At 41.8% G+C, this 26,895-nt stretch overlaps 2 protein-coding genes across 5 annotated transcripts in view; one reads left to right on the top strand and one right to left on the bottom strand.

Annotated features, from left to right (window-relative positions):
- Positions 1 to 1,188, bottom strand: part of LOC128764685 (exportin-5) — a 10,755-nt gene extending 9,567 nt beyond the window's left edge. Inside the window, exon 1 of the mRNA XM_053874662.1 lies at positions 935 to 1,188. The gene's annotated coding sequence lies outside the window, so the exon portion shown is untranslated. The remainder of the gene's footprint in view (positions 1 to 934) is intronic.
- On the top strand, positions 1,183 to 26,895 carry LOC128764686 (apoptosis-stimulating of p53 protein 2-like). 4 transcript variants are annotated; one of them, XM_053874663.1, is made up of 20 exons: positions 1,183 to 1,334; positions 1,618 to 1,762; positions 11,285 to 11,432; positions 12,314 to 12,424; positions 14,456 to 14,526; positions 14,842 to 14,943; positions 16,034 to 16,208; positions 16,593 to 16,774; positions 17,081 to 17,245; positions 18,752 to 18,799; positions 19,464 to 19,647; positions 21,382 to 21,483; positions 21,631 to 21,752; positions 21,827 to 22,229; positions 22,336 to 23,186; positions 23,827 to 23,964; positions 25,179 to 25,312; positions 25,559 to 25,725; positions 25,798 to 25,997; positions 26,075 to 26,895. In XM_053874663.1, the coding sequence occupies exons 2-20, from the start codon at positions 1,736 to 1,738 to the stop codon at positions 26,114 to 26,116; spliced, it is 3,372 nt and encodes a 1,123-aa protein (XP_053730638.1). In that variant the 5' UTR covers positions 1,183 to 1,334; positions 1,618 to 1,735; the 3' UTR covers positions 26,117 to 26,895. The 4 variants fall into 4 exon arrangements, with proteins under 4 accessions (XP_053730638.1, XP_053730642.1, XP_053730639.1 ...); XM_053874664.1 differs by having other exon boundaries at positions 1,316 to 1,334; positions 1,621 to 1,762; XM_053874667.1 differs by lacking the exon at positions 18,752 to 18,799.

The following is a 26,895-nucleotide window of genomic DNA, read 5'->3' as shown; positions in this document are numbered from 1 at the left end:
CAGTGAAGAAAAAAAAATTGGCAGAATTCTGTCCTTTTTTTTTCTTCAGATTTCTCACTTTCAAGTCAGAATTCTGACTTTAATTTCAGAATTGCCACTTTAAAGTGACTTCAATTTTCATTTTAATCTCACTTTAATCTTTAATCTCAGAAGTCAGAATTCTGAGAAAAAAGTCAGAATTCTCACTTTAAAGTCAGAATTCTGCCAATTATTATTATTTTCTTCACTGGCCCTAATCCTCCTCCGTAGATTATAAATTATTATTAAGATGTGTGTTTAAGTGGAGACCAAGTGGTTTAATTTCTCTGCGTTGTCTTTTTTGTATGTTTTGTGTATTGTTTCTTGCTTTATTTCTTTTTACAGCGGTGAATATATGTTGACGGACTTCTTTTCTTGATGGACACTTTCTTCATCCTTAATTTGTTTTACTCATTGTATCTTGTCATCGCTTGCCACTGTTTTGATTGATAAACGTGTAAAATCAATACACAAACTTGTGTGGGTAGAATGATCACAGCCTGCTGCCACGATTAAGAGGCACAGTATGAGGCCCACTAGAATGGCTGCTATGCAGGATGAAAACACCCATTCCAAAGACTTAAACCATAGTGTTCAAGTATCCCCGTCCATTTGTTCTATTCATATCATATTCATTAGACATTTAGGTTTGTTTGGAATTATAATGTAATAATTCACAATTATATTTCTGCATGAGTGTCGCAAAAACAACAAGCATGCAATTTTGCAAATATATTTTGTACTGTTATGCAATATGTATGTCCTACTGTAAATGACAGTAAACAAAACAGAACAACAAATATTTAGTTGTAAGTACAAACATATGTAAGTATATATGCACGCATACTTTGAAAGAAAACAATGAACTCATACGCATTATGTAACAGAATGAGTTCGGTTTTGACATGTGTGTTACCCTCCGAAGAGATGGATGCGTTTCTGGGGTAAGGGGTGTCTGGACCTCTTTGACCCTGCCTCTGGAAAAAGGACGCTAATTCGTAGATGGACCGTTGGTGGTTTGTTTCTGCGCAGAGTGGTATCTCCTTGTTTGTCCTATCTTTATAATTTGAGCTGAAGTAGTGTCGATATTCATTTCATAGACAAACGTCCTCTTACGGACAGTTTTTATTAACGAGAATAGCGGCAAAAATACATGTTTAATTGTTTTGCCGAGGGCGTTCCCTTAAAAGAGGAGGAGCTTAAATTCTTTCTGAAGCGTCTCCTCCGCTGACGTCACTCACTAGGGGCCAGGCTGAGCTACAGAACAGCAGCGTCAACTCCGAGCTGCTTCGGGCTCGTTTCCACGGTCTTCTCGGGTAAGAAAAACCATTTTAAACTTATCATACCACCTAGAGTTACAGCTGAACTGTCTCCCAGGCTTCCACTGCGTATAGAACCTGAGTTCAAATGCTATTTTTTGCGGACTACTGGCTGCTTTAAAGTTCCGGACGATGCTTTTCAACTACAACTTTATTACCGAAGGCCTTGTTTTTTTTTGTTGCAACAGGTCGACGGTGCGTCACATCTGAGCGTATTTTGCTGGTTTAGCTCTGCTGTACGCTGGAAGTGATATCGTTGTTTTGTTTTGTTTTTATTCAGCAGCTCGAAACAGACGGCAGGAGAAAGTCGTCCTAGCCAGTTTGGGTCGTGGCTCAAGGATTAAAGTGATCGCTTCCGTCGAAACCGCCGCTGGGGATTCATGCTGTTGGTCATCTAAATGCGGTACGAGGCTAAAATGATGCCGGTGAGTTGATCTCTTATTTACTTTGCGTCTACACCTTACTGCTGGTTCCTTCTGTTTGGCCGTGAAGTACAGATACATTTTGTTTGTCATGGCGGCCGTATGTAGTTACTATGGCTGCTCAGGTGAAGTTTATTACCTGGGTGACGTCACGTATTTAAGTTTGAAACACGTAAATCAATATTCTGTCTGAAAGTAGTTCACTTCAATTGGCACATTTCTAAAATAAACTCTGCTCCATACGTTTTTTGTTAGCTTATATTGTGTCAACTCATGGTGATGTGTTTGAGGCATACAGATTTCAGAGCTCAAATCTTGGGAATTAAAATCAGTTTTATTTGGAGCGAGCAGATATTACAGATGTCAGACTGAAAGTAGGCAATGTTCTGAGAGATGGAAAGCAATGCATGTTTTGCTTTAAGGTAGAATAAGTGCTAAAGGAGAACGATTGATATATTTTGACACCAAACACTGAGATTTTCTTTTTAAAACTTCATCCTTCAGTGTTTGCCATCATGGTTTGCCAGAGCTAGTCAGCCTCCTCCACCATAATCTATCCTGCCCATCAACTGAGTCATGTCTGTCTTATTCACCCCATTGGTTTTCTTATCTTCTCTTTGTCTTGTCTTCTCTCTTCCTGGCATCTCTATCTTAAATATTCGTTGTCTCTCCACTTGTCCGAACCATCTGGCTTCTCATATACTCACTCTTTTCTAGTTCAGTGAAGTTCTTGTATAAGTTAGGGTATTTTCCATAGATATTACTGTTAATTGTTATCATGAATGAATGATGAAAACAATTATTTACAGGGCACATTGTTATATATTATGTGCATGAATTCCCAAATTGTTTGAGTGGACATTTGAGTAGATACATTTTAACTGCACTTTGAAGTGAAATATGCAGTTTCTGTGGAAGTCTTTAAAGATGTGGGAGTAAGATTGCATCAGGTTACAAGTTGGGATCCTTTATAACGTCTGCTGTCTAGGTGTTGAGGGTAGGTTTTGTTTGATTTGAACATGCTGTCTCACATTTTTCTTGGCTGGAGCAGAATCTGCACTTGATGTAACCCCAAGCTAGAGATTTTACCAACCCAATTAATTATGTTATGTGGTCGCCATCCCACTTCTGGGACCGTTTACATATCAGGGACCCCACTGTCACATTTATCTCGTGCTTTTGATGGGGAAAACTGCGGACTATATGGATATACACCATTATATTGGGTTTTGTGGGTAGACTCCCATTCATTCCCATTTCTGTCTGCTTTTGTCATCCCTGCTTATAGTTTTTTTTTTACCACCAGGAATGAGCATGTTTGCTTGAATCACAAAGTGATGGCAAATGACTCACATTCGACACCATTAAATTCTCTTAGTTCTGACAATTGTTGTGTTGTCAACTATGACCGGCTACATTTGCTTTGGGTTAATGTTTGGTATAATCTATTGTTGGAAACAAACTCAAATTTCTAACTATTTCACTCCATAAACCTATGAAATAGATTAAATTGTAACGAAAGACCCAAAAGATACAGATGATTAAAAATGTTCCTTGTTGTATCCATTTTAAATGAGTAAAACCATACGACCGAGGTGGTGCTGTTTGTGACCGTGTTGAACTCGGAATAAAACACTGTTAATATAATACACAACAGACGGTACTTGCCAAGTGCGACTGGCTCTTTGCTAGCCTCAGCTCTGGACCTCAGCCATGGAAACTTCCTGCTCCTCCTCATCATCATCATAATTGAATGTCCTTGGTGTGAGCTGCAGTGTCTTTCAGCACTTTTTGACCTGTGTAGGATCAGCTGTGTGATCCTGGGCTCAGCTTAGGCATAAGCCATGAAGAGCTTTTTTATGATTAAGTGTTGATATACCTGTGGGGGAAAGTGACTTCTGTGCTGGAAACAATTAAGCGGAAGAGAAATATGTTAAATGGATCACTTGTTCTGTTTATTTTTTAAAGTTACACCTGATTTTTCTTTAGTGCGTGATGGAAGATTTGTGTCATAAATTCAGGACGGCAGTATAAAGATTCATTTTTTGACTGGCAAAATGCAAGTTTGTCACTTAAGTGAAAACCTTCTATATTGTGGGATGATTTCCACGTCGACGCGGTTTCCTTGTTACATTGTTACATTGGTATGGCCAACAAAAGGAAACTGGATATTCCATTTAACATATCCTGCTGCTCTTATTCTTGAGCTAATAGTCAGTAGAAGATCAGAAGCTATCTTGTGTGCTGAAGTAAAACACTTCTCTGTTCAAACTGGCGCTTCCAGTCGCACAACTCCCTTGTGTATCACGTGGAGCGTGATATTTGTTTTTGAATCTTGCCTTACACAAGATCTTTTCCTGCTATTGGTGCGTTCTCAAGTCCAGCTCAGGTAGGTGACAATACAATTTATGCATAAATGTTTTGATAAGATTACAGCCCTCGGGTAGACCTTGGTCATTGTCGCCTTCAACCCAGTTATGTCACTGAGTGATATATTTCTGTGTGTCTTGATTGTGCTGAAGCTTCTGGTGTGCACCTGATTACAGCAAAATGGTCTGTTGTCATGTCTTATGTGAGGTATTGTTTATACACCCGTTGCCCGTGACCCTGCTGGAACAGGCCAGGGGCTTCGGGGCTATTGAGAATGCAGTGTCGTAATTGTTGGCCGGGATAGTAAATAAGGGGTCAGTGTTGTGAACACAATGAGCTGCCGGCACTCTTTAGCAGCATGTTGTGGAGGGCACATTGTATTTGTGGGTGTTACAGCAGCAGCTGATAAGGCTTGTCCACTCTTTACTGCCTGATGACTCAACGCTTTGCTATCTCATTCTAAAACATGGTTTTAATGGCCTTTGCGATGGCACTGTGTTTTGCCATCCATGCTGTGTATATAAATGCATCTTACAGTGACATCACGTACAGGTTTGCAATTCAAATATTATAATTGTGTTGCGTCACAGAAGCAGATCCGCTTTCACTTCCTCATTCTTCCAATTTAAAACAAGCCTGTCCACAGTGGAGATTTTCAACCTGACAATGTTTAGCGGACATAGCTACCTATTTGCGGTTATGCCCTGCTGCACGACCACAAACGTTTCTGTTGTCCAGCTTTGCATTTGTGCTGGGTAGGTGGGAAATCGTCGTGGGGCCGTGTGAAGCCCAGTTTTGCTCTGTGTGTGTACACAGAAACCTGAGTCGTCCTGTTAAGTCTTTGTGTTTACACGGTGGGAGAGTGCATTGGTGACGTAAGCAGTTTCAGGGATCACTGGTGCATTCTTGAGTCTTCACTATATCAAATTGATAACGAATATAAATAAGTCTGTGGAGTCAATATTTTCCTATTTCAATATTTTGTCTTCTTCTTGGCACAACTGTGTTCAGGTGGTTGTCAGGGATTAAGAAATTTAGATTCCACGAAAGCCTTAATCTGAGTTGATATGTAATGTTCGTATTTGGTCCTGAAAGGATTGCGTTGAAAGCAAATTGTTACAAGACGTTTAAATGCGTTGACATACTTTTTCAAAACACAAAATCAACCATGTTGTTTCTTAAAATCATGACTGACCCCTTACCCTGTGTCCAAGAACGACAGCAGCCTGATGAAATAAATTTTGGTTGATGTTATCCTTAATCCGGTTCTGTCTGGTGTCCTGGGTCTGGCCGAGCTTGTCCACCGTCCACCCATGCCGTGCTTGAAATATGGAGGAAAAACAATAAACTGCTGAGTGAGAAAAGGATGGTGTCACTTTACAACTGTACAATAATAAATCAATCAGTATTGGGGAATTGAAATTGTTATGTATAGAATATGTCAAGATCCAGTGAAGAAGGTCCTGGTCCCTGACTGAGAATATCACCTGGCTATGTTCCTTTGGAAGTTTTCCAGGTACAACCAGCTGGGACGAGGCCACAGGGCAGACCTTGGACCAGATGGGTAGTTTATACACTTGCACAGAGTGCATCTAGGGATCCCTGGGTGGTGCTGACTAATGTGGGGAGGAAACTTGTGGACTCCCTGCTGTATCCTGTTCCCTATGTGAATATTCTGAGCACACACACACACACTGGCAGTATTTGATTATATCTGGAGACATTCCCTTTTAATGCATTAATAAACCATCATCAGTCTTGTGGGTTTCCAACGGGATGCCTGCGTGATAGGAGTGACGTGTTGCTAAAACAAAAGTGCTGTCTAGAACCAGATGTCCCCTTCACTTCAGATTTGATCCAGTGTGCCGTCTGTGTCTGCTCCAGAGCGGAATATTGAAATGGAGAGATATGCTTTTCAGAATACTAAATGCTACATAACTGCCTCTGCACTGATCTCATCCAAAATATTGTTGAAGCGTTGGAAACAAAGTTGTGCTAAGCGTCACACTGAAAATTAATGTGTGTGGACACATAAATTAAATTGGAATAGGCTTGTAAAGAAGGTTCCTTTTCATTGACCAAGTATTGATAGATTCTGATAGATCAGGTTTGGGCTAACTCTAATGTTTTCGTGACCTGTCATTCTAGATGAAACCGTCCAATCGGCTTGTTCAAAGCTACAGCTAAGTGGAGTCGGTCATTAGACAGTTTATTAGAAGTAGAACAAACTATTGAAATCCACTGAAGAGTGAAGCAGGGACGACAGTGCCAAACAGTACGCAAACCAGAAAGCACAGATGATCCTGAGTGCAAAGGTAAATTGTTTTTATTCATTGTCTGTTTGTATTATTAAGCTTGACCTCATTTGCTATTATTACTATTAACAACTGTATATGCACTGAGCTGTATGTATGTTGATGTTTCAGTGCATGTGGCAAGAATGGCGTGTAGCAAGGCAATGACTGATAAATTGATCCTTTTTTAGGATGCATAAGCTATTTGTATCCACGTAGGTTCATACTGGAGGTTGGCGAAGAAGTGGTCATTGAGTGGAGTTATACTGTCACCTTGGTGAAAGAAGAACATCGAAGTTTAGTTTCTCCGCTGCTGGGCTCACTGGCTAGATGCCAACTCTGTATATACTAGATTTGAAATTTGTCGTAGCTGCAACCCACAAGGACCAGCCCCAAAACAAACTGGGGAAGATGTATTGATGCAGTCATGTCTCATTAGAGCGACATATTAGGTAGAAACGTGCCGAAATATGGACAAAATGACTGCAGAGCAAAGACAGAACGCTTCGTCTGTATCCGGCTCCGTTTGTAGCATTGAACATCAATGGGCTTTTAAGGGGGTCTTTTGAGCTTTTATTAGTTTACCTTCAACTTCTACTTGTTGACAACTTCTTTCATGTTACAAATGAAAGGATGGACAAGATGGAGCTAAATCTATTAACCAGCTCCTGTTGTCTGGCCATTGGCTGCTGATCTGAGCAAGGGCATAGCAGTGGACCAAATGCTGCAGTGCAGTGTCAACATCACCTGGTCACATCTTGCTGCAGCTGCGCTGTCTTGTTAAAGTTAAAGGTTGCACCTGAATGAGGCCACTGTGTCTTCTGATGCTCTTGTCACCTGTGCCATTTCATGCCAATAATGCGAGAGGTGGTAACCAAAGAGGAATAATGGCCACCCCGTGCTGTGGGAAGTGCTCTGTCTGTGGCCTTGACTTTTTGAAGGACTGTTTTGTTGGAACTGTGTCAAGTCTAAAATGTGTAGCGGGGGGACCTTTGATGCGGAGAAGGATGTTGCTGCAGTGTCTCTTCAGATTCAGAGGTCACCCTTTACGACTCAACTCACTTGATTAATTTCCTTTCATCAGCAAATCCTATAATTGAAATTGTGTTAGGACAATTGGAGGAGCTCTAATGACAGACACTTAGAATTCCTATTATAGTCTTCTGATACTTCCTTTTTTCGATGTCTAACAACCATTGTTTTCTGAGTTATCCTTATTTTTTTGCTCCGGGGAACTACCCAATATGCTGCTGTCAGTTTCAGCATCTATTTTAAACCAGCCTTCACAACAAGTTCACAGCTTGTTAAAGACCTTTTAGACCAGAACCAGCACCGCAAATGAAAGTCATTTTGTGATGGATGTCTTTCTTAAGGGATTGCGAGGTGTCTCCTCCTGTCACATCGTAAATCATAAAGGATACACACCATCGTACCAAAACTCCATTTAGTCATCTGTTCCAGATAGCTTATCGGATCATGTCCACTCTTATCTGCTTGTCATTTAGAGGTTCTTATGCCAGGAAGAGAAAAGCGTGTACTGACACCAGACTGGGTATGATTTCCCATATTAGCTTCCTTGAAGTTTACATTAAATTTCAAACCTATTGCTGATGAATCAGAATCTTTTGTCTTCTGGTATGTGGCTAACTGTCAATGTTTGCCTGTTAATTATTTGGGCAGTTTTATTGTTCCTCCTTGGCTCAAGCATGGGCCGTGATCACTTAACAACAAAAAAGCCACGCTCACTTTATTATGAAATTGTTGGGCAACCTTTCATTTGCTTGTTATCCTGATTTTGCTGTGTAATTACTTTACACTCCAATCCCCTGTGACAAGTCTATTCTTGGAAATAGGAAACTGTTGTAGCTGGCAGTTTTGATGGCTCTTAACTCAATAAGTCACAAATTGCTTTCGGGCAGTCATCTTGGGAGCATAGTGCCCTTTATTTGACCCTGAGAAGGATAGCGCAGTGACATTATGATAACAGGATTGATGTGATATTAGATTGGATGAATGAAGACTCAAATTTTCCTTTCGGTGTCTCTTTATGTCTGATGTTATCAAGGTCAGCTAACTTTGACCTATGAGTCCCATGATGCACCATTCTTTTTCATCTGTCCTCCAGCCCTGAACTTGCACCTCCGCCACCAGGACCTTTTTCACTGGATCTTGACACTTAAAAAAGAAGTCTTTATGTAAAATTCTTAGTGAGCTCAACTATCTACTTCTATGAGGTCACAAAGGGCGTCTTCCGGACATTTGGCACCTCAAAATCCACTCTGCATACTTCGATTAAAAATGTGTTGAACTTGTTATCTGTTTGTACACAACGCATGATATTCATCATACTGCTACAAGACTGTGGTGAAAGGCTGAATTTTTATTTTTATTTTTTTTACATCAGATTAACTTAATCCCTCAGATATAGTCCGACTGACCCCACCTCAGCAGTTCTTTTGTGAGACCATCAACCCAAAAGTGCAGCCACAGAATCCCTTTCACCAGATGTGCGATTCTTGAGCTTGAGCAGGTTGTGCTTTGTCAGAAGGGTGACACCCGGATTGAATATATCACATCCGTAACTGTGAAGTAGCTGGTCTCCTTCCCCTGAGCAATGTCTCAGATAAAACTGCAACTCAGCAGTTGCTGCTGTCACTATCCTTGCCACATCTAAAGGAGCGCATTTTTCAGCAACATGTCCTATTATTTTTAAATTGGTGTTGGAAAATGCAGGTTTCACCACAATATTTCAGTGTTGTGTTACTGGTTTGAAATTGCTCATTACTCTGCAGTTTAATTTCACTTGCTGTTATAATGAATATTTCATGAACTCAAAGCATGTGTTGGCGCAGTCTTGTATAGTCCTAGTCGAATGTTTGGGCTCCTCAGTGTTATTTAGATTTTGGTGGTTAGGATTGTTTGTCTAACCATTAATTAAATGTTCTGTCAACAGTGTGCCATAGAAAGTTTCATGCTGATGTATACTTAAGAAGAACTGTATTTACCCGAGTGCCAAAAATTGTATTTGACAAGCTAATTCCAAGGCCGGAGGGTCACAGAGGACTGCCATGAAAAACATGACCTACATTTTTATGTAAAAAAAAATACAACCTAATTTTAGGGACATAGCATTTGAATCTTGCGTGTCACCAATGTTGATGAATGATAAAAGGGAACTATCATGAACGTAGGGCTGTACATTGGCCTCCTTTCATATTAGCCACTAGCTGCAATGTTACATCTGCACGGTTAGTTTGTAGGTTTGTGTTCATAGAGTATTTGACTATAGTATTTTCAAACCGCTCGGTTCTTGTCTGTGCTACCTTGGGCTTTCAACCTGGGCTTGAACACTTGTGAGAGGTCCTGGGGGGGAGGTCAAATTACTTGCTGCCAACAAGTGGTCAGAAGCTTGAATAAACTCAAAACACAAACATATCCAGCTATATATTTAAATATTGATCTAGTGGACTTAAAATATGGAATTAGTGTGACAAATATTGGGCTATTCAAGTGTTTCAATACTTTCTTACACCCCTTCCTGCAACAGGGGTGAAAACAATACTGCCTTGATCACCAAATTCTTTTTTGATCAAACAAACCGGCCTGTTTGATAGTGTTTGTTTGTATGCAGTGGTGGATGAACCACAGCAGCAAGTGCCGGCTCATCTAGATAAAGCCCGGCTAGTTGTTGTCCTGGATCATTAACTTTAGTGCAGGAAAGAATTGGCCCTCAGTGCAGGCCACGCCACCACCCCAACTCCAGCCCCCTCCCACCAGCGTTTCTGTCTCCTCTCAATCCTACTTTCACGGTTTCCCACCCTCCACCCTCCCCTCACTCTGTTGGACTCTCCAAATGTTCACAGGGTCATTTGAATGTCCTACATTGATGGGTAGTTGGTATCAGCATTTTTTGTGTTTTGGTATTCTGAGCGAAATGCTAAGTACATGAAAATGAACCCTGTTCCAAAGGTAAATGTTTACATAACTAACAAGAACATGTTTTATCTTGTATTTGTACAGTTGCGCTGCATTAATCTTAAGAAAAGAGCGGTAAAGCTTGAAGATATTTTAGTCAAGATTAAATGTCGACCTGAAGAGAGAAATTTTGCTTAGGTATTCAGTGCATTGGAAGACCTTCACAGGTGACAAGTTTCAGCAAAGGGGGCCATCAATGCACAAGGTTCAATCTTACATATGTAATGTTCAACTCCACAAGCGCAGAGGATTGTTTAATATACAAGACTAGTTTTGGGTGGTCCTCGAGCTCTCCCACTTAGTCAACGTTTATAACTAATGACTCATGTCCTTCCTGTGCTTGCAGATCAGAATGACTCACTTGTGATTCAGTCTGTTGATAGTGGGATCGTCACTGCCGGATGAATGGAATTGCTTTGTAGGTCACATGACAACAAGTCAGTAACTCGGGAGAAAAGAAAAGACAAACTGGGCTTCTTAAGATTGCCACACATTTGATCTGTTCACCTCTCGACCGAGAACACTGGCAGCACTATTGTCTGTCCACTGTGACTGCAGCTGCTCAGCATGCTTACAGCCCCCAACCCTTTTGTGCCTGTGACCCTGCTGACCTGATGTTCTCACTATTGGCCCCCTCCTTCGGCACAGCCCTTTACTACAAAACTGAAATGCTTAACCTGCAGCCTGATGAAACAAAGTACTGGAATTCCTGCTGTATTTAAACCAATAAATGGAATTTAGTCATTTACATTAGATGTGAAGATCTTGTTCCAGGACATCTGAAGATAGCGTGTTCTCCAGTGATTAATAATCATAATTCTTTTGCAGACCTGCAGTTGATCCTGATCCTTTTCTGACTCAGTATTTTCTCTTTGTCTGTCTTCAGATGTTCCTGACAGTTTACCTCAGTAACAATGACCAGCATTTTACTGAGGTTCCCATCACTCCAGACACTCTGTGCCGCGATGTGGTGGACCTGTGCAAAGAGCCCGGGGAGGCAGACTGCCACCTCTCTGAAATGTGGCGAGGATCTGGTGAGTGGTTTTGTGTCCAATTACTCAATGTTTACAAGGGATTTATTGGTAATGATCAAGAAGATGGTGAAAGTGTGTTAACGTAGAGGTTGTGAACGGCGTCTGGATCCTAATGGCTTATGCAAGGTGTTTCACAAAAGCTACCCAGCGAGGTGATAAGTTGTTGACACTTGCTTACGTTGACAGGGGTCATGGCTGGTGTGTTCTGACACCTTCTACCAAGATAGAAACTGTTGGAGCAGCAGCAGCAGCAGTAGTAGTTAGTTCCCCTGCTTATTGTCTATTTTGAGTTTCATAAATCCTTTTTTTATTTGATAGCCTCTGTGAGGGGAAGCTGTGACAGAAAGAAATGAAAAGGCTCACGTTTATTTTCTTCCACTTATTAGAAGCAAATTGCATTCCTGAAGTAGACTGTATGCGGAGATAAATTGTGTGGTCATCTGCTTCTGGTTTCTTTTTGTAAGCATGATATGCAAATGAAGTGTCGCCATAATCCCTTGTACAGGCACAAGCACCCCAAATCTCCCATCTTGAAGTATAGGAGTATTCAGATTTAGAACTCAAGGAGGTGGGTTGCGTCGCTGTTTCCATGGTGACGCAGCTATAAGGGCGAGGAAAGTACTGATTATTATGTTCAAGTACTTGCCGGGAAGGAGACTGAGATGATGTTGTCTCACTTTGTGTGCATCCCTGTTGCCTCCAGTCCTTGACAACAGATATTTTGGCCCAAGTATAGATTCATTAACCTTAATCAGCATCTGAAATGCTGAAATGGTGATGATCTGACAAATGAATGTATGGCAAGTGAGGGAATGCACAAAGAAAAATGTGCATATTGAGGTGTATAATAGGCTTGATATTTGCAATGTGGTCTTTTGCAGAGCGGGCAGTTGGAGAAGGAGAGAGGATGCTGGATGTGCTCCAGCGATGGGGACAGCACAGGTCAGAGGTGCGCTTCTTTCTCCGTCACAATCGAGCACCGAGGGAGTCCGGTGAGTGTCCACCTTGTTTTTTTTTTTTTGTTTTTTTTTTCAGGGGAGAGTCTCTTCTTTGTCTAACAATTGCCAGTGATTGGGCATGAGCTATTCCCAGAGATCAGACATGTGACACTTGCTTGAGGAACTCCTGGAATGCCTCCTGACTTGAAAATATGCGGCCACACATTGTGGTGCCGAAGCACACAAAGAAACCAAACTGTTTGACTGTGACACATACCTCACCTTCTAAAACTGCTCCAAAATGTCTCCCCGGCTACATCCACGATGCAACGGTTTATTTAAAATCTGTTTTTCACCCTCAGGGGGGTTTAATTTCAGACGAAGTCCATTGGCTCCGTATGAGGTTGAACTACTGTATCACTGTCCTAGTGACACCGAATACTTCAATCAAATGCAACCTAATTCATGATGGGAGTTTGATGAGGTTAAGTCGTACATAAACACACATATGCCAAACCATGCATTCTCATTGCATTTTCGGTAATTCTTTGGAATCCTTAAAATAAATACCTGTGTGACATTGTTGTTGCATTATGGTTTGTACATATTCTGTTATTTTCATTGAACCTTTAAAAAATGATTTATGAAGCTCAGAGAGGCTAGGAAGTAAATTATGTTTGCATGAGAAAGTGAATTTGACGTTTTTTTATTGGAGCGAGCCCTTACGCTAACACAGCTGATAGAACTCAATAACAGCTTCATATTGCTATCTTTGTAGCGCAATAGTTTCATAAGAGATGTTCGAATGAGTGAGTATAGGCATCCTGAGCTTGCAACTCCGTTCGCATCTGTACTAATGTAGTACAGTCTACACCCAGAAGTCTTCTCATCAGCACATGAAGTTTTCGGATCGGCTTTGAAGGATTGAGTTATAGATGCTGTTAAACCATGGCCTTCTGCTGCCTGCTTTGGGTGATGTACAGCTCTTAACAGTGATGGGCAGTAAAGCCAGATTAGGCTCTTCTTTAAAAATCATTTGCACACGCCTCACCGGCAGGAGTAAGATATGATTGACACGAGCAAGAGTAATGAGCTGGTAGATTTACCCCAAACTAATTTTATAATCTCAGCACTGGGATGGATTTCTGTGGGTACTAAAACAACAAAGTAGTATATTCCAAATACATTAAATCCAATTGTCCCCTTCAGAAATGGCTTGTATTAGCTGCTTCACCGTCACTAACTTAGCAGCATGCAAGGCTGCACATTAAGAACTGGATTCCAGTCATAAGCCTGTTCTCAATTTTCTTAGGAACACTAGAAAAGCCTAGTATTTTTGGTTCTGCGATATCCTCTCATCCCACAGTTGCATAACTAAGCCCCTTTCCCCTCACAGCTTGAGTCTGGCTCAGGGATTAGGCGGCTGCTTTCCTTTCCTGTTATCTTACTGTTCCCCTGTTTTCCCACAGTTGGTAGAACATTTGTTCATCAAGCTCGTCCTTTATTTCATCTTCTCTGTCGACATTCTCGGATATTTTGCAACCAACTTGACAATGCGCAATTGTTAACTGAACTGACTTTCTTTTCTATTGATCCTTTGAATTGTAGCCGACTTGTACACTAATGCCAAAGTATATAATGCATACTTAATTTCAGTTGGAATTCAAATGTGTTATGTAAGAAGAAGCACTGGTCAGAGGTCATGGCTTTAAACCACAGAATCCCCTGACCAACAAATGACACAAGCCCTGCTAGACAATCCTCGTCCACTTCCGGTTTTGGGATATCCCCTTCAGACAGTTATGCATAAGGTTAAAGCCTGAGATTACGCCAAGTCACAAAGCACACAGATCCCTGTTGTTTTGCTCGAGGGCTGAAATCATTGAGTCCTCGCTAGCGTTTGGCAGCACACACTGCAGACATTCAGTACTTGTGACTGTTTGTCAAAGAGAGCGACAGGTGAGCAGAGAAGAGGTTTCGATCATTTTACGCAGCTGCAAGGACAAAGAGTGACTTGTACTGCACTTTTGAAGTATTCTGAGACAGCTTCTGTGATGTCTGATGGATTTTTCTGCCGATACTCAGGAGGGTCAAGAGTTCAAGAGCCCAAGAGGAACGGAGTGAGGGGTCCGCCAGACAGGAGAATGGAGAACGGGGTGAGTTCATTGTTCAATTCACCTGCATCCATGGTTGTTTCTTTGACATTGTGCATTTAAATTAAAATGCTACATGCACTCCAAACCCTGCCGTTTTCTTGTGTTATGTTTTCACAATGCATATTAAATACACTCTGTGTAATCTGCAAAGGAGATTTCAAGGCAAAGCTGTGTGTGGAATTTCTCTGTTATAAATCAGAGCAGTTAGCCATTTTAGACGTTGAAAGTATTGATACACGTCACTAGCCAGTACAGGCTAATCTGAATTACTATCTGTCGTGCCGACAGTTTATTCTCCCATTTGTCTTTGCTCAGATGACCACACCCAGAATGGACATGACTCTAGCTGAGCTGCAGGAGATGGCTGCCAGACAACAGCAGCAGATAGAAGCTCAACAACAACTTCTGGCTTCAAAGGTGAGACAGGAGGAGAAAGTACAACATGAAAGGCAGGACGAAGTGCCGGTCTGTGGAGGGTGTTTGGGTCAGCTGCTTAGGATGAAAGAATCCTGAACAAGGGCATGTGTTATGTCAGCAGTGATTTGGAGGATGGAGGAAGTGGTTTATTTTGGTTTTAGGACATCCAGGTATTTTGTAAAATGGCAAACATGTTTTTTTTAATCAAAGTCTATTATATAATTTTGTCATGCCTGGTAGAAGCTACAATAATGCCACATGCTAATCCTTTAATTTCTCAGCTCTGTTATGTGTTATAGGCTTTCTTTTTTTTTCTTGACAATTACCTGTATTTAGACCCTACACCTTTTTAGCATAGGTCGGGCCCTTTAAATTAGTTTGAAAGTATCACTCTGACTAATGAGATGAGGTGTGAGGCCCTCTATTTAATCCCTTGTGGACATTTGTTTGTGCACATATATATCTGTCATACAGCAGCTCTGTGCACTTCTGCTGAACTCTTTGTTGGTGTAGCCCCGCCTCATGGTTCAAAGTTGTGCGTCCTTCTAAGCAGAACAGGGGTTAAAGCACCGGTCCCTTTACATGCAATTGGTTTGTGTTCAGCTGGGAGGTGATGAAATGGAAAAGTTTGGCTTCGTTGGTGAATGTATTATGAGTGCAACAGTTGGACAGATGGAGCAGAACTCTTGCCTTCTCTACATGTCCAGCCACACAGTGTCATGCTTAATTGCATTGGTGGAGTTCATTGCCTCAAACGTTTCTTAGTAAAAATGCCCGCAGAGAGTTGAGGGAGTCACAAAGGAATGCTGCTTGAAGCCGTCACGTAGGCCTGTTAGGTAAACAAGCAGGGTTTGACACAGCAGAACTGATCAAGCCTCCTGTGTAGTAGTAGTTTAAGTATTTATTTGTTTAACAAAACTGTAGCAGTATCATTTTTAAGTCTGTATTTAATGGAAGTATTGGTCTGTTCCGCCTTCACAACAGTCATAATATATTTTTCACTCATTCAATTTCACTCTTCCATAAGATAGGTGAGAGCTGAAAAGCAGTTTCATACGCTATTGTTTATTTCCTGTCCTTGTCAATTCAGGAGCAACGTCTCCGATACCTCAAGCAGCAGGAGCAGCGTCAGCAGCAACAGGCATCTGAGCAGGAGCGGCTGCAACGCCTGCGCGAGAACATTGAAAACCAGGAGGGCCGTCTGAAAAAGGTCCGGGCCCTCAAGGGCCAAGTGGAGCAGAAGCGACTCAGCAATGGAAAACTAGGTAAAGCCTCACTGACTTGAGAAACACATTATCATACAGGGAAAACTTATTTGTGAGTCAAAAACTTATCATATTTAAGAAGATCATTTGTGTTACAAAAAATACAAACTTCACGGGTACGAGAACACATTGCCAAACTGCTTGTGTGATTCTTGTCAGTATGCAGCAATGGTGCAGCAGGTCTTATTATAAAACTGCAGGATCAGAAGGGAACATCAAGCAGAAATACTGCAGGGTGCAAGAGAAGCCCTGATATTTGGTCATGGAGAGATTCAAAATGTAACTTGATAACAAGGTCACTTGTTCTAGAGAATGTACTATGTTAGAGCTGCTACAGTAGTTATTTAGAATCCGCTCACTAACCAAACGCACATTCTTCTTTAGTGGAGGAGATCGAACAAATGAACAACCTGTTCCAGCAAAAGCAGAGGGAGCTGGTGATGGCTGCTTCCCGAGTTGAAGAACTCAGTCGACAGCTGGATTTGCTCAAAAACGGAAAGAGGGACAACATCCATGATAACCAGGGATCTGTGGCCGAACTGGACCGTCTTTACAAGGAGTTACAGGTGTGCTGATGTTTGACAGATCAGAATAACACTGTAGAACAAAGGAGGGAAACTCTTTCCTACATTAACATATGGTCAGTGTTCAGTTAGTGAGAAGACCAAGTATTATTTGTAATCTGGCTAGATATTTTGAAAGAATAGTAGATTGAGTGAAATAAAAAAAATGACAGCACAAATGCAGAAATGTTAATATTGTTATAGTAGATTTTTGAAAAAAATGTCCATGAAAGAGCAAACTCACGATTACTGTTATTTCCTATAGTATCATGATGTTTCTGTATGTATTTTATCCCTCTTGCTGGTCAGCTGAGGAACAAGCTGAACCAAGAGCAGAATTCCAAACTGCAGCAGCAGAGAGAGAACCTAAACAAGCGTAACCTGGAAGTTGCAGCCATGGACAAACGGATCAATGAGCTCAGAGATCGCCTGTGGAAGAAGAAAGCAGCATTGCAGCAAAAGGAAAACCTGCCTGTAAGTGCAATAAGAAGTAGACCGTGCACACACTATCATAGGCCCTCACTAAAATCACCTCAAGGATTTCTTTGTGAATGGGTTTTGACCCCTATTCATATAACATTCTGAGCTCACTCATGCCGATTTGAAATCAGTTTTCCTATTCTTTGCACCTCTGTGTCTGAGGCCACTGGCCCAGCTCCATCATGGCACAGCTTTGTTGTCCATCACTACCCCATCAGCTCTGTTTTTCAGCACCATTTCCACATAACCGACTCCCTCAGTGTGGAGGAATGAGTGCAGGCTGCCACTGCAGACACGCAGGAATGTGAGGGAAGATGTTATCGTTGCAGGCGGCACGCTTGTGTCAGAAACGGGAAAAGGCAAATAGCCATTTTTCTCTTAAAGGCACGTAAACATCTCTCAAGCACAATCTCTGATCAAAGAGTCTTTTAAAGCTATTGAGCTGTCAGGTTGGGTTTTTGTAAGGACCAGATAAATGGTAGTAATACATCATCATTTTGAATGGCCAAACATACACAGCAATTGATGATGCAGACTCTAAAATGTGTTTATAGCTAGCTTAAATGAATCAGAGCAGTCCTATACATGCATATATAGTATTGTCACTTGATTCTGACATTATAACTGGACGATAGTGCCTGCATGCTACACAGTGAATGCAAACACTTCATTTTATTGCCGATGTTTTAGTGAATACTAAAAGGCAATTCCCGTAAACTGGGACATAACTCACACTTCTTCAGATTTAAAAGGTTGAATTTGGTTTATTATTTATAACACTTTTCAGCCATGCTATTTAATGAAGAAAATATGCGTCTTCTCTGCCCTAGATGCTCTTGTTTTGCAGTGTCCTGCCTGGTTATAAAGTGTACATCCTTTTCCATTTTAATGTAGCTCTTTTGTTACCTTACTTCCTTCTCAGCAAATGAATGGCAAAAATCTTCTGATTCCGAAATGCTCACTAATGCAAACATTAAGTACTTGATGTCATCAGACATTTCCCTACGGTTCTAGAACTAAAAATAGGCTCCTTTATTTTGCATCAGGCAAGGTTTATTTACAACATTAATTATGGATTATATATTCGGGGAATTAAGATTTCCTTCTGAAGCCTGAGCTCAAAGTCAGAGTATATTATGCCCTATATTTTAATAGGGAAAATCATGAGTGTTTTTTACTGGAGGTGTGTGTGTGTTGGAGGAGGCTTGACTAAGCCAATGTGAAGAGGTGATTTGTCCTCGTCCTGCATGGAATCATAATGAGCAAGCTCCTTTCTCGCCTTCACAAAGACAGACTCCACCTAAGCTTTTCCGTTCCTTCAACCAAACTGCTAGCATCTGGCTGACATCACACACCCAGCACAGAGTTGGTCCGAGGCCGTTTTGTTTTGCATGTCATGTGGGCTTTTGCAAAGCTAGAAGCAGGTACATGTTCACTGAAAGGGGAAATATTGGTCTTTTGAACTGCTATTGCATTTTTTTGTGCTTTTGTTTCCTCAAGAATGGCTTTCCTGGTAAAGAGAGGGCTTCAAAAGACACTCATCTTCAGGTAATTAAACTAGCACCAGAGGCAAACATCTGTCCATCATCTGTCGATCTAACCTGTTTAGGATTCACTCTTAATTGAAAGGAAATCAGACACTTCATTAACTCATCTGTCACAACACAAAGGGAATGTTAACTGGGATGGTGAGTTTTCATGCGGTGCCTATGAGTTCTGTTTTTAAAACCCCACGTGTCCTGTCTGTGACGGTGTCTTGGGTCCCATGAGGAAAACCAGGACAGGAACCAATTAATCATTAAACACAGGCGGTTGATTTGTTTTTCTTTTTGTCGTTCATCTATGACCTGTAGTCTGTTGTCTTGTCTGAACTTATCACGAATAGCCTTTTGTAAATTTCTCAGTGGACTTTTGAACTTAATAGCGCCTCCCTATGGCTAGATAAAGTGGCACACTAAGCTTAGTTTGCACTCCCTCCTGTTGTCTTTAATCATTTTTCTTTTTTCCTTTTAACTCTTGCCTTAATGACTTCATTAGCATGCCTTTGCAGATTTTTGTTTTTATTGCAAACAAGCTGTTGAACCTTTTATTTATGTCACAATGTTTATTAGTTTTTGCCACTCCTACTCCCCATTTTTTTCTTTGCCAGATAAAAGCTAATGTTGTGTTTTTTTTTCCCCCCATCCCTTTTCCGATTTTTTTCATTTTTCAGCTGCCCTCTGATGGCCAAGGCGGACAGCAATCAGGTCCATCTCGTGTTGCTGCAGTTGGCCCCTACATTCAGTCGTCCACAATGCCTCGTGGCCCTGCCAGACATGACTTGCTTGTAAAACCGGCATACCCAGATGGCACTGCCACTTTACCGGCCCAGGATCCACAGAGCAAAGCTGGAACAAGTAAGATGAAGTACCTTTCAAAGCCCTTGGTTTTTTTAACCCAATAATATACGGTCAGAAAATATACGACTGAAATGACTAATGTTAATTTAATGCATATTTCAGTAACACTATTTGGTGTTAATACTCCTCAATGCGTATTTGTATATCATAAAGGTTTACTGTGCAAAAACAGAAGCAGCATTGCATTTATATCTGTACCTTCAACATGTTTTATTGATCATTCAAAATAGCGCCACCTAAAAAGGGGCTTTTAAATATTGAATGAAAATATTTTACAGTACCTTCCCATATTCGTGCTGCCTCTCTAGAGGGATTCTGAATCCCTGAAAGTATTTGTTGCCATATAAAGAAGCATAGTTATTGTTAGAATATTGTTCAGGTTTTTCCCTCATGAAGTAGTGTCATCATCAGAGGCCGCTAGATGGCAGTCTCTTTGGCTTTGAACAAGTATTTTAATGAAACCTCATTCATGCTTACGCAAGAGCGCCCCCTACTGCACTATTTTGTGGCACTACATTTGCCATAGTTTGTGTTGCACAATTCATATTGGTGAAACATTATAATGAAGCGAAGATGGAAAATGCTGAAATGCTGCCTCCTGTAGGAGGAGAGCCATTACTAACACCTAATGGGATGGATGTGTCCCTGAGCTCTGAAGGTAGAGTGTCTCTGGATTGTTTTGCTGTGGAGTGTGCATCAGACTGCAGATCAGACCATTTTTCCTTCTGACCTTTCGAGAGAGACTTGATTTTCACCAGGGTTTCATTGGTGTGCTCTTATTTGAGTGCCTGTGTTTGAGAATGTGCTGTTTTTAGATTAAATTGTAGGTTTTGAAAATACTGTTCTGCATTTTTGCCAGTTACTTAATTGAGGACGCTAAAATATTTGAGTGTTCATGAAGAACTTCTTTTCAAGATGCATAATGCTGTTAAAAACAGAAAAAATGAGTAAATTAAAAGCAGGAAAAACAAGCAGTATTTATGGCATCCTTTGCAAGAGAGCATCTGCTTCATCAATGTAGTCTCACATCGTTTTCCTGCGAATATTGGGTCAGCCATGTGCTTTATGGTATTAAAATTGCATGATGTGACATACAGTATACTGTATAGTAGTGGCTCAGACTAAAAGCATCTTGGCATACAGTGGGTATATGTCAGTAACGTACTCAGCTGCTGTGATACAGCACGCAGTTGTCTCTGTTTGCTGACTCTTAAGTGGAGGAGCTGAGGACTGGGCTCATAACTGGTGTGTCTCCTGCTGCACGGGGTACATTGCTGGACCCAGCCAGGGTCACCCAGCAGCATGTCTGGACTTCTCAAGCACCAGGGCCTTTAAATGTTGTTTTTGTCTTTTGGATGCATCAGAAGCCATGTTCTTGCTTAGACCTCTGAAAGAGCTGCGGGCTAAGAGAAAAGGTACCCACAGGAGTGTGCGTGTGCATCATATGTATATGCTTTATATTGTGTGAAAACTATCTGCTGAAAAATTCCCTTCTCAAGCTTTGTCTTTGGCGCGTTCCTTTATTGTCATCGTCTCTCAGGCACTGGAAACGGGTCATTTGGAACAAACACGTACTCCTTCAGTTGAACTGACATTTGAAGTTGTTTCTGACAATCCCAGTCTGAGTTGCATGTATTATGAATGAGTTTGTTTTTGGAGAATATTTTCTGTTGTTTTATTTCTTGCCTTCTAGATTTTCCTCTTGTCAATTCACTGATGTGTGTCCATCAGGTCTGCACTCCTCGAAACTGGCTGACTGGACGTCTTCAGAAAACGGTCATGGTCCAGCTTCAACTCTGCCACGCATGAACTCTCAGTCCAATAAAGACCAAAGTGAGTGTAGACTCACACATGCACACACTTGAAACACAGTCACTTTGCAATGTCGACTCGACGTGATGGGTTCTCCTCTTTTTGCAAGCAGAAAAACCCATTTTCGATTGCGCTGATCTCCTCTTTTTTCTAATTTTTTTTTATTAGATGAAGCCGAGCAAAAGAAAGATCGAAAAGTTCGTCCATTTTCCATGTTTGAGCCGACTGAGATCCCCTCCACTTCGCTCCGAAAGAACCAGAGCAGCGATGATTTGGTCAGGGACGCTCAGGTGCCTGTCATTGAGAACGCCCTCTTGTTATTTAAAGATTTCACCAGCTCACCAACTCTCCTGTCGTCTCCCAGTCTGCAGCTAAGGCTCCAGTCAAGGTGCCCCCTCCGGTCCCCACCAAACCCAAAGGTCCGAATGTGCCGTATGGGAAACCAGGCTACAACACGGGCACCTTCCCCAAAGCCAAGCCGCACAGCAATGAGCCCCAGTCCGCACATGGCCGCGCCCCTCTCCCAGCGTCGCAGAGCCAGACACTCCCGTTACCCTCCAAGCAGGACACTCCGCCAGCGGCCACTGTACGACCTTTCACCCCAGAGCTGCCATCCAAAGACAACAATCTGAGCAAGCCGCAGACATTAGCCGCCAGCTCCATTTACTCCATGTACACCCAACAGCCAGGCCCGGGGAAGACCTTCCAGCCTGGTGCGCAGGGTGCTCTGGGCAGGGCCCAGAATCGCCCCAATGGTTTTGTCAGTGGTAAGTTTTTTTTTATTGCAACATATACATATAGTGTTTCTGAATTCTATTGTTATTGTTAAAAGTGCTCCGACTGATGTTCTTATCCATTCCTTGTTGTTTTCAGTCTATGGAAAGCCTGTGATTTCCGGAGGAGGGGCTCAACCACCAGAGAACCCGTATCTCGATCGGCGGTCCCCTGCTCTGGAAACTGAAGTGGACCACAATGGGTCCACTCACACAGGTCCTAGTCCGACCGAAGGCGCCCAACCTGAGACGGAGCGCATACCTCGTCCCCTCAGTCCTACCAAGCTGCTTCCCTTCATTTCCAACCCTTATCGGCACCAGAGTGACGGCGACCTAGAAGCCTTAAGGAAGAAACTTTACAATGCTCCAAGACCACTGAAGAAACGGAGCTCCATCACCGAACCGGAAGGTCCAGCTGGGCCCAACATTCAGAAACTCTTGTATCAGAAAACAACGCTAGCTGCCATGGAAACCACCATAATCGGGCCAGCGAACCCCACTGCTGCTGGTGAAGCCGAGCAGTCTGCAGAGATTTCGGTGGGACCAAACTCCCCGAGCTCTCAGATCAGTGTTGAGAGCCTTCCGTCGGATAGTGGAGAGCCTTACGAACTTCAGCCTCAGTTCCTGAGTGTGAACTCACCACCCCCAGCCCCTGCTGAACACATCAAGTTGCCTTCGATTATTCTTGAGAATGAGGACATCGTCCCTCCACCCCCTCCGTCTCATCCAGCTCCTAGACCAGAGGATGCCGGATTTCCACCCCCACCACCGCTAACCTCTGATGACACAATGCCTCACCTTCCACCTCCACCTCCAGAAGGATTCCTGGAAGAGTTTCCACCATATCCACCTCCTCCATACCCCAGTGGTGGTACCGAGCAGGAAACTCTGGGAGAAGACATCTTTAACATGAAGGCACCAGAAGTCACCGGGCTGGTTGCCTTGCCACCGGTATGATCCACAGTGATTTTGAATTCCCTGTGACGTGTTTAAAATCAGTCCAATTTGTTTTCTCGTCAAACATTTGAACCTCTAAACTGTTACTTAATCGAAGAATCTTGTTAATGTTCATTGTTTGGTTTATAAAAAAAGGTCCGTGTGTTCTTACACTCAGTGGACCTTGATCTTTGACGGATTTTTTGCCTCATTCACTTTTAATAGTCGTGTTCTGAGTACAAACCAAACTCCAGTTCCATTTTCCCGATAAGCTCCACGTTAGCCTTCTCAGGCAGGATTGAGCTGTGGTGCCCCATCTAATCCCCAATACGTGCACCAATAGAAAATCATTGTTTTGACCCACTTTTCCTTTTCTTGCCCTCCCCCCCTTTGAATTGCATTCTTCAGGTTATTTGGAAACTAATCAGGTTGCGTAATGAACAAATTGCACTCGCTAATTAGTCTCTTACAGTTTGTGCTGATGATCAAGATTAGAAAAACAAAGTCTTGGGGGAAAAAAATCTGTTCCTGACTCTCAACCCGCTGGACACTTGGTCCTTAGTGGGGTCTGAATAGCACTTGCTTAATGTGGTCGTTTTTCCAAGGAACCTTGCTCAGCTGTTTACAGAAGAGTTGATGATGATTGTGTCTCCAGGGAAAGAGGACAAACCTGCGCAAGCCCGGCTCTGAACGCATCGACCACAGCATGAGAGTCAAGTTTAACCCCCTGGCTCTGCTGCTGGACTCTTCTCTGGAGGGCGAGTTTGACCTGGTCCAGAGAATCATCTACGAGGTAAGACGAACAGCACTTGTGTCTGTCATGGGTCATTTGTGTTTTGGAAAGTTGCAGTTTTCGTGTGACAGCTTGTCAGCTCTGTTCGCTGTCCGATTTCACTGTGCTGCAAAATGTCGAGCTAGAACCATTTTGTTAGGTTTATGGGAAGCGTGGGAGCTCAGAAAGTTATCTGTCTTTATTCTGATCGTTCATTTATGAACCTGCCAAACTATTACAAATTTCTTACACCAAGTCCTTCAGCTGTTATTATTGAAATACTGATGCCTCTACTTATTAATGGTTGCTTTATTGGATTTATTTATTTGGAAATATGGAATACCTTGTTTAAGTTGAATTGAATTTTCCCTCATGAAATTTTGTTGCAATTTTTTTTCAGGTGATTGTTTCCCTGTGCTATGATGATCTTCATAACACAGACACCAGTATTATACGTTTGCCATTAGGGATTTATTTATGTAGCTTTCACAATGCCCTTTCAAGTATAGCAGGTTATTTAAATGAAGCAAGGATGTTAAACTAGAACATACAAGAGGCCAAGTATTTTGAAATTTCCGTCTGAGATAATATTTATGGCAGTTTTAAAATGAATGGATGATATTTGTTTGGTTGAAAACTAGCATATAAGGTGTCAGGCTGATCGCCTTCTTCTTTGTCATGATATTGTATGTGTTATAGGAGCTCCGTAGCGCCAGTGCCATCTGCTGTTTGTTGGTGCTCAGTACACATGGAATAAATAATTAAAATGTAAAATTCAAAGCAAATAATGTGGAATACATTGACAAAACATGCATAGGACTATTGTGTTTGGTTAACATTAATAAAAGTACAGTCACTTTTGGTGTGTGTGAGAGGCTTGGTGGAGGTGTGCTACATAGTTAAATATTGATGGCCTACCTGAAAGCAATAGCATGAAACTGGGACAATGCAGTTGCACCATCTTGAGAGAATGGATACGCTGAGATTTCAGTGGACACGAGAGAAACCTGTTGGTAGTAGTGAAGATCTTATAAATATTTTTTTCATTTGTTGACTTGGTTTGCTCTTTTGTGTCCAGGGAAGAACACTGCTTTTGGATAAAGCAAATTGACAATTGTGAAATAACTTCATTTCAGTCAATAAAAAGAATGGATTTGTTTAAAGAACGTCTTGTTTTCTAAATACTTAAAAAACACGTCCTATGAGGAATTTTAATCACGTCTTGTTGCCTCCAGGTGGAAGATCCCAGTCAGCCCAACGATGAAGGCATCACAGCTCTGCATAATGCAGTCTGCGCCGGACACACAGACATTGTTAACTTCCTAGTGCAGTTTGGCGTCAATGTTAATGCTGCAGACAGTGATGGATGGTGAGTCTCTTTGTTGTCAGTGGAGCTGCGTGGGACTCATGTGAGCGACGAGCTGAAAGAAAAACAGTTAAAATGGAGTGTAAAAACACATTTAATATTGAGAAATTGCAAGTGGAAGCGATATTTTCAAGACAAAATAAGTCAGTTAAATATATTTACATGATGATTAAATATTTTGATGAAAAAAGGTGGAAAGTGGGTATGAAGGTAAGTTAATTAACAAGATATTTTTTTAATTCACCGTAGGACACCTCTCCACTGTGCTGCATCCTGTAACAATGTGCAAGTGTGCAAGTTCCTCGTCGAGAATGGCGCCGCAGTTTTTGCCATGACGTACAGTGACATGCAAACAGCTGCCGACAAATGTGAAGAAATGGAGGAGGGCTACTCACAGTGTTCTCAGTTTCTATATGGTCAGTGGATGCCTCAGTCTTTCTACTGTCGTCTCCTGCTTGGCCACATCTAATGTGTTCCTACTAACCCAGGTGTCCAAGAGAAGATGGGCATCATGAACAGAGGCGTGGTCTACAGCCTGTGGGACTACACGCAGGAGAATCCTGATGAACTGGCGTTCCGGGAGGGAGACTCTATGACTGTGATTCGGAGGGAAGACGAGGATGAGGTTGAATGGTGGTGGGCCCGCATGGGTGACACTGAAGGATACATCCCTCGCAACCTTCTCGGGGTGAGACTCCAGTTACTGCCTCTCAGATGTTGAATTTCCAGCCAAGCTTTTGTGCTGAAACCCCTTTCTCTCCACAGTTGTATCCAAGAATAAAACCAAGGCAGAGAACCCTTGCTTGAACCCAGGAAACTGAGACTGGAATACTGCGGGAACTTCCGATGGGAAGAAACGTGGAGCGACCAAACCATATGAAGGATCAGCAATGAACACTATCTGGCACTTTCTGTTCTGTAGAGGGATTTCCTCTCTTTTGTTTCACGCTGTGTACTTCGAACACTAATAATGGCATTGTTATCCCTGATTTTCCTTTACTGTCATTCTGTCACATTTAAATGGTGTTAATGGAATTTGACAATTGATTTATTTTCCCATTGTAAAGGAGATTTTTTTTTTCTGCCAGTGCTAATGGTTGTATTTTTTTTTCCACACAACCACGACTCAAGACTGGATGGAAACTGACGACATTGACAATCTCTATGAACATTCAGTGCTACGTAACTGTGTCTCCATTATTTAGCCCCTGAGTAGATCATTAAATACTTACTGACATAATTAATGGAAAAATGATGAAGGTTTTTCCTGTACAAACTAGTAAAGCGTCACTAAAACTCTACCGTTCACATCATGCAGTATGTAAATGTTTTTGGTCTTCCAATATTTAGTCAGGTATAGGATCTAGTTCAAGTAGTTCCAAAGTGTAGTCAGAAACTCGCTCAGATTCGTGTCCACGGTGCAGTACAGATAGAAATGTTTGGTTCTGAAACAGTCTCATTTCTGTGTCAGTGCTGATGTATTTATTTTTGCTACCATTTTCACTCTAGCCTTCCGATTCAAACTGTAATCACAAATGTAGCATTGGAAGAATTTATAATAAAACACTTTGTACTAAACCTGACAA

This window comes from Synchiropus splendidus, chromosome 9, assembly GCF_027744825.2.
Source record: "Synchiropus splendidus isolate RoL2022-P1 chromosome 9, RoL_Sspl_1.0, whole genome shotgun sequence".
NCBI lineage: Eukaryota > Metazoa > Chordata > Actinopteri > Syngnathiformes > Callionymidae > Synchiropus > Synchiropus splendidus.
This window is presented reverse-complemented; position numbering and strand designations above follow the sequence as displayed.

Bases quoted from the DNA above. Each gene is read 5' to 3' on its own strand.
- LOC128764686 (XM_053874663.1), top strand. From the start codon at position 1,736: ATGCGGTACGAGGCTAAAATGATGCCG. The intron at 14,527-14,841 runs GTGAGTTCATTG...GTCTTTGCTCAG, and splicing joins ACAGGAGAATGGAGAACGGG to ATGACCACACCCAGAATGGA. The intron at 22,230-22,335 runs GTAAGTTTTTTT...TGTTGTTTTCAG, and splicing joins CCCCAATGGTTTTGTCAGTG to TCTATGGAAAGCCTGTGATT.